Here is an 8342-nt window from a genome sequence, read left to right on the forward strand (position 1 = left end):
AACCTTCATGCAGCGGTGTAGCCTTTTTTTTAAGTATTTTTGTCATCACACTGAGGATAAAAGTCTAAGTTTTGAGATCAAAATGTTCATTTTTTAAAACAAAGCTTTCAAGTAAAAATATCGTTTTCAGAATACTTTTCTTTGCTTTAAAAAACATTTTTGCGTTTGCAACACAAATGTTTTCAGACAGATTAAAAAAGCACATCAGATTCTGCTGAACAGTATTTAGGATTAGATTAACAGTAATAGTGAGTAATCACAGAAAGCTGTTTCACCAAAGCAGACTCGATAATCAGCAGAAGAATTTACATGATTTAATGGCATTAATAAAGAATTTCATGATTTTAATGTTAATTTTTCCTCTGAATAAATTTGCTTCAACAGATTGTCTTCTGTTGCACAATGTTTCTTATTTTTAAGAACTCAACTGCACTTTTGTACTTAACTTCTACATTGTTTACAGTATTTTATAGATAAAACTGTTGTGTTCACTATCTGACAACAACATTATGATTATGACAGAAACAGACTTTGTAAATCATGAAAGTTTTATTGCTTTACATGACTAAACCCAAAAAAATCTTTCTTACTTCTCTTCCATGATGATGTGATTCTATAGACTGACCACTGAATATCAGTGATGAGAGTTTAGACTGATCCAGTTCTTCAATCTGTGAACATCTGTCCTGTAGTTGAGAAGATTCTCCTGGAAGGAGCAGATGTTTTCCCTACATTCTCGCACCTGCATCTCCTTCAACAGGTGTAGAAAGACTTTGGACTGATTCCAAATCTGAAGTTCTGTCTTCAGTAGAGTTCAGGCTGAACACTGAAGGAAGCAGGAAAATAAATGAAAACTAGGAGTGGTTGAGGAGAACTGGTTCCCTCCTCCTCTTCCTCCTCCTCTTCTTCCTCTTCCTTCTCCTCTTCCTCCTCCTCCTCCTCCTCCTCCTCCTCCTCCATTGAGTGTGTGGATGAGAGTGAATGTATGTCAGAGTGAAAGGTCTCAGATCAGACGTGTTTTCTGAGGATGTTCTTCATGAGACTCTGCAGGAAGCAGCTGATGAGGAAGAGGAGAACATTCTCATCTTCATCATCATCATATTCATCATCATCATCTCTGTCTCTGCAGGAGAGGAAGGAGGAGAGAACAAGGATGGCAAAAAGGAGGAAAAAGTAAAGAGTCCAGGAGACATAATTTCAATGGTTCTTCCAGGTCTTCTTCTTATTATTGTTTGTGTTCTTGCTGCTTTTCTCTGAATCTCCAAGACAAAAAGGTTGTGATCTATGTGGATCATTGTCTTCAACATCCATCAGAATCCAGGAAGTGATCTTCTGAACACAGAGGGAAACCCAGCAGATTCTGCAGCATGAAGTTTTTCTCTTCCTGATCTGGAGTTTCTCAAACTGAAACATTTCCGACTTAAAGTCCAAAGAATCTGCTTCCTGCTTCCGGAGGATTCCAGCTGATGATGTCACTTCCTGTAGAAAGAACCACATCAGCAGAAGGTCTGGATGTTCTCTGAGTCCTCCAACCAGATCACTGGTCCTGTGGTGGAGCGTCTGACCTCAGACTGACAGGTTGTGGGTTCAAATCCTCTGTTGACTCTGAATGAGATCCAGATCTCTGATAGACTCTCAGCTTGAAGGAGTTTATATGATAAACTACTGAATACTACCAGGAAGCAGCTGTGTCTGCAAGGAGGAGTCATGATCTTTGTATTTATCATTTCATCAATCAATAATGAACTTTTATACACGGAAATAATATAATAATAGATTGTATTTCATGTAAAAAATATTCGTTTACTGTAATGAGCTGTAAAAAACATGTGATTGTTGTTACAAATGTAGAGAGAAGAGAGAAGATTATTGGTGAGTGGATGAGGATTCATGAAACCTTGATCAATGCTGGATCAATGTTGTGTTAATGCTGTATCTAATTATTTTATCAACTCACTGAAACAACGTACAAACATTTACATGTATAAACATATCCATAAATAACGTCATGCTTTGTTGTGTCAAATCTGTCAAATATTTAAAGAAAGAAAAGAAAGTCCAGAGCAGCTGGGTGCCCCTCCATCTGGATGTTTGAGTCAATATACTCCTCCAAAGAACTGCTTTGGAAACGGTTTGGAATTCCTGAAAATTGTTGTACTTTTTTTAATAAGGAAATTGAAACTACTGAGCATCTATTCTTTGAATGTTTTCACTCTTGTGATTTTGGGGATGATGTGCATTATTGGCTCTTAACTAAACTTCTATACTTAGCAGATTTTTCTGTTAAGAATGCCACTCCTGTGTTTATTTTGGAGAACCAAAATAGACTTTATTTTAAATGTTATAATTATACTGGGTAAATTCTATATGCATAAATACCGATTTTATAAAGACCAAACCATCTTTTTTCACTTTTCATAAAGAACTCTGATTATTCTTTTTATCTGTTAACCTAATGGAAAATAAACATGCTCTGAAACTTCCAAATATTATATGTGACTTACAGCTTTTTGATTACCCATTTATTGTTCATCGTGTCTTTGTACCTTCTTTATTTTGTCTAATTTAATTATTGTATTTTCTTCTATAAGTGTGTATTTTTTAAAATAAATACTGTTATTTGCATTTAATTGACTGTTCAAATTGTAACTTGTTGAAGCTTATGCACAAGTGCTTCATAAACTTCAACTTTTGTCAATAAAAAAATTTGATTTGATTATTCTTTAATTCCGGTTTAAAAAAATATATATTACTTATGTTCTTGTATTGTATTTTTCTAATGTAATTTTTTTTCTTCTGTGTTCTGCAAATGTTCCATAAATAAAAAGGTGAGTTCCGGTGTTGTAGGTAGGCGGAGTTCTGACGAAGAATGCAGAAGGTGCAGCAGCAGTCATGTCTGTCCTCGGGTCGGTTCTGCTCCTCGTTCTGGTCGGTTCATCAGAGTCATCTGTAACTTCAGGTGAGACAAAAAAACAAACAAACAAACAAACAAAAAAAAACCTGAAAATGAAGTAAAATTGAAAATGTAAAAGTCTTCTGTATTGTGTCCTTAAAGAAGCAGTGACGTTTGAAGTGAAAGTAAACGGAAGCTAGACTGTAGTTCTATTACTAGACGGTCTGTGGAGTTTTCCCAAAGGTTCGTTCTCCTGGTACCAGTCGATCCGCGCTCTCAGACACCGCTGGTTTGTTTAATAACTCTAGTATTTTGTCAGAGAAAGCGTAAATAATGTTGATGATTACGACAGACTTCGACTAAACCTGCTTAAAAAAAACCACAAACGTTGATTTTAGTCATTTTTTTGTTATTATTATTATTATTATTATTATTAGTGGATCTCTGCTCTTTAAACGTCTTAATTCGGTCTCATGCACCGGCCCCTCTCTTCATTTCCATAAAAACCCGAACAAACGGAGTGTTGAGGTCTCCTGTTTGGTGCGTTCACAGACCTCCGGACATCAGGTGCATAATAAAACAGATCATCAGATAAAACGTCGAACATCAGCTTTGATCCACATATAATCGACTTTCAACATTTTTTCTGAAAAAACAACTTTGTTTTGCTGAGGATTGTATAAAAATAACGAGTGTCATTTTGCGTCCGCTAGTGTCCGGAGTTCCTTGAAGGAGGCCTGGTGGATGAGACGGACAGAAGGAATTAGAGGAGCGTAGACTCACTACTAAAACAATACATGAATATAGACTTAAAACTACTTTTGAGGAGTGTTCTGCTGGTTTTGATTCAACCACAAACTGGAGAGAATTCAAACAGATGAAGTCTCTGCATCTATATTATTCATGATCTCCTTATCACGAGGAAACAAACTTCGTTTTCTCTGGAAAATGAAGTTTGTTTTCTAGCTCCCTACAAAATATGGCTCAAATTAAAGCTTTGAAAATGATCGATCTTGTGGTAGGCCTATATTTAAATATTTATTAACTGTTAAGATTAATCTGTAAGAATTGTGCCTTACTGTTACAAGTGATGCATTAATGAACAGCTTCTAAATATCAGTGAGTTTTTATTTTGTCTTTGTGCTAAAATCCATAAAACAGAGCTTGTAAATGATTGTCATCCAAGACCAGAGATGAGGGAGATTGATGAAGTTTATAGCATGAATGACTGATAAAGTTTAGTTCCTTTCCCTGTTAAAAACATTTTAAAGTGCTTAAAAAAAGAAAAAAATAATAATAAAAACACCCTTTACCACATTTTCAAATGAAACTAAAACTTTTATTATTTTTGTATTACATACATGCTAAATAAATCTCAATTGCTTCAGAATGTACCTTCAAATAGACGATTTAATGAGAATAAGGCTCCAGCTAGCATCTTTAACTGATACAAAAACATTTTAAAACTTAATAACACGGATGAAAACATCAAATGCAGCTTTCAAACTGTTAAGAAACAGAGATAATTTAGTTTACATCCACAGCTCCTTCACTAAGATTTTGTACTTCTTCTCGTACCCTTTTGAACCTCCTCCATTCATCACTGGAGAAGACTTGTTGCATAATGATGGCGCACATCTGTCACTCCGTATGTCACGTGATTTCTAATCCAGTAATATATATTGTTGGTTTGGATACTTTTATTTTTGTGGAAGAAACAAAGAAAGAATGTCTCTAGGATGATGTCATGAAATGGGCGGTACCCACATCCAGCGGTGGGTAGGAAAAACTCGTATTTCATTCAGTTAGTTTCTTAGTGCTCCAAAGGTAATATGTGATTATATATATGGATATAGTTCACTCTGAAAGGTTTAGGAAAATCATGGTATGGCCCCTTTAAGTGTTTTTTTTAAGGGTTCTTATTCATTAGATTTTAACATCAATGACGTCATATTTTTTGTTTAATAAAAAGGAAACTTGTCTGACTTGATTTTTAAAATACACTAGATATTCCTGCATTATATAGATTTTTATTATTTAGAAAATAGAGAACTTCATCATCTTCATCTAGACCTTCAGCAAACACCCTCACTACCCACAATGCACTGCTGCATAACTGCAGCTAATGTCAGTGTTCTAGTTCCTGTCCAGGTATTGAACAGAATCCTCAGTAATCTCTGTAATCTCTGATCTTCTGATGCAGATCCGGAGATCATCACTGCTGGATCTGGAGATGATGTCTCTTTGAGATGTGAAGATCCAAACATCACTGAGATTTTCCTTCTAGAATGGACCAAACCTGATCTACAGGGAGAAGAAACTGTGTTTTTATACAGGAATGATGGAGTTCTACTAGATCAGCATGAATCTTTCAAGAACCGAGTGTTTCTGAAGGACCCTCAGATGAAGGATGGAGATCTGTCTGTGGTTCTGAAGAACGTGAAGGTCAGAGACTCTGGAACATACCAGTGTAGATTCCTACAAAGAGGAGATTCACAGAGAAAATGGAAGCTGATCTCCACCATCAGTCTGTCAGTATCTCCTCCAGGTGAGCATTCTGTCTTCACTCATCAATCTCTCCTGGTTCTGGTTCCTCCCAAACATGTTGAAGCTCCTGGTGGTCATCTTCATCTATTTAGACCACAGGTGTCAAACTCTGTAATCATATTTGGCCTGCGAGACAATTTGAAATTAATACTAGAGCTGGCCCGTCTGTATTATACAGTGGCAGCGCTGTAACACCGCATTCACCGCTTATACTACAAATCCCATAATGCTTTGCTGTTGTTTCGGTGCATCGATTAGGACAGAGGCAGACACGCCCCCTTCTCTCTGTCAGTAGTGTCTTGGATGTAGGAGGTAGTGATCTGTCTTTACTTCAAAAGGCTGCAAACGGAAAGGAAGAATTCAGTTTTTATTTAAATCTTATTCAATATACCATTAATATGTTTTATTATTATTACTACTATTAGTAGTGGTAATACAGGGTTTTTCCTGCATAGAGAATTTGGTGGCAGCTGCCACCACCTAATTTACAAGTGCCATCAGCTAAATAACTAATATATAATCGCAAATACTTTGATTTGTAATGTTAAGGTAACAATATTAATATATTTTTTTTTGGAAACCTTAACGTAAACGGGCCCCCTCCCCTCATTTAAAAATGGTTCGGTCCGACTGTATGTTTGTGACAGACAGACCTGCGGTGAATGAGGGAGAGAAGACACGATTTAAAATATCAGGAGTTTAAACACTTTAGAGGAGGAGGACCTCCATGAAAACGAAAAGAGACAGCCTGTCAATTACCGCAGTGCATGCTGGGAGTGGAGCGGGGGAGATACAGGAAAGATGGAGAGCCTGCGCATGCACGTAACAGCCGTGCACAGGGGCAGCCACAGCTGTACATAAAGTTTCTGTTCAGAAGAAAAGTTCTTAAACGAGAGAATAAGTAAGGGATAATACCCGACGAAGTGTGCGTTATGAGAAATTAACGCACGACGCGGAGGCCTAAACCGTCCGACGCGAAGCGGAGGACGGTTGCCTCCGTGAAGTGCGTTAATTTCTCATAATGCACTCTTCGGAGGGTATTATCCCGCTTATACCATGGTCTTTACAAAAATAAATAAACATTCAATCAATATTTAGTACTTTATTCTTGTTATTTCTTTGGTTTAGCTCATTTTTTCACAAAAAAGCGGACTATTTGATCATCCGTGATGCGGTTTGTTGTCACGGTGACATGGAACACGGCATGAAGCCTGAATCCGTTACAGACCTCAGCCGCAGCGGTAAAGTGTCGCTGTTTTGAAAGAAAGACCCGGACAAATTAGGATATTTTTCTTCATTTTCTGACGTTAATCCTTCAGTGAGCAGCTAGAACATATTCAGCTTCTGTCTGTGTTTCATTTCACGGCAGGTTCGTTCTTCTGAGCTGCTCTAAAATGAGAAACTCCCTCTTGTGGTGAAACAGAAGACTACACCTTTCATGTCGAGTGGTGTTTTATTAGAAGGAGAATAACTAATTTGTCAATATTAATTTACCTTACAAAAGGAGAGGAATATAAATGCTGGTCGCTACAATAAGTTAAATAAAGCATCAGTTCAGAGAGAAAGTTCATCCATTACTGCTTGTTTTGTCCAGATGATGAAGGAAAAATGTGTTTTAAAGAAGCCTGCGCAGTGATATCGAACGTTTGGTCTGTGTGACCGGAACTTCTTTTTTAGGTGTGCGTTATTACTGTGCATTATCACTTTTTAATGCACACCCAGCAGCCAATCAGAATCGAGTATTCACCCAGACCATGGTATAATATAAAAATAACTTCAACATCTTTACTGCTTTAGGAGGATGTTTTTAAGACTGAATTTTATTCTGAAAGGAACTTGAATGTGCTGCTGTCAGATTAAAATAAATCCAAAGTGTTATATAGACTATTAAAAAATATAGAACTGTTATGGTTTAATTGTTGTGTATATTATGTTTATGTACAATCATTATTAGAAATATTCAAATGTTCCCCCCAGTTAGTTTCAATGCTCCAGTTAATACAAAAAATAATGAAAGTTTAATTTCCAGTTTTTCATTTCAGATTTAATTGGGGGGGTGTTAAAGTGTACAAATGTAAATGTAAATGTAAATGTAAAATGTACAAGTCCTGACGAGACACCATCACCTCCTTATTTTAAGCCAGGAAGAACCTTGGTAGTATTACTGTATCAGCAACTTGATTTTGCATTCCTGCACTTTAAAATTGTATAAGCCTCACTTGTTTAATATTCATTGTTGAATTGGTTAACCATTTTCATTATTTGGTACCATATTGAAAGGTTCATTTGTTCAACCTTGGTCCGCGGCTTTGGCCAGTGTATTACAGTTTGACACCCCCTGGTTTAGACCTTCAAGAAACAGCTTCCCTACCCAGAATGCGCTGCTGCACGATTACAGCTAATGCCAGTTTTCTAGTTCCTGTCCAGTTACAGAATAGAATCCTCTGTAATCTCTGATCTCTGATCTTCTGATACAGATCTGAGGATCAAAGCTGAATCTGGAGAAAACATCATTCTACCGTGTGAAGACACAAACATCAAGAAGGATTCAGTTTTAAAGTGGATCAGAACTGACCTGCAGGATGAATATTTGTTTTTATACAGGGATAGCCATCCTTTTCTTGAAAATCAGCATGAATCTTTCAAGAACCGAGTGTCTCTGAAGGACCCTCAGATGAAGGATGGAAATCTGTCTGTGGTTCTGGAGAACGTGAAGGTTGAAGATTCTGGAATGTATGAGTGTAGAGTCAGACAACTAGATGACCCAAATAGAGAAATGAATCTGATCTCCACCATCCACCTGCTGGTGATTCCTCCAGGTGAGCATAGGGAGTGTCTGTGCCCCCCTCCTCCTCTTCCTCCTCCTCCTCCTCCTCCTCCTCTTCCTCCTCCTCTTCCTCCT

At 37.1% G+C, this 8342-nt stretch overlaps 1 protein-coding gene across 1 annotated transcript in view; it reads left to right on the plus strand.

The window, feature by feature from the left end:
- The first annotated feature begins 2512 nt into the window (after positions 1 to 2512).
- LOC112139290 (junctional adhesion molecule-like) overlaps positions 2513 to 8342 on the plus strand; it is a 7234-nt gene continuing 1404 nt past the window's right edge. The window contains exons 1-3 of the mRNA XM_024262036.2: positions 2513 to 2959; positions 5097 to 5441; positions 7918 to 8259. Coding sequence (XP_024117804.1) covers positions 2893 to 2959; positions 5097 to 5441; positions 7918 to 8259 — 754 coding nt within the window. The 5' untranslated portion in view covers positions 2513 to 2892. The remainder of the gene's footprint in view (positions 2960 to 5096; positions 5442 to 7917; positions 8260 to 8342) is intronic.

Source organism: Oryzias melastigma, unplaced genomic scaffold (genome assembly GCF_002922805.2).
Source record: "Oryzias melastigma strain HK-1 unplaced genomic scaffold, ASM292280v2 sc00405, whole genome shotgun sequence".
Taxonomy (NCBI): Eukaryota; Metazoa; Chordata; class Actinopteri; order Beloniformes; family Adrianichthyidae; genus Oryzias; species Oryzias melastigma.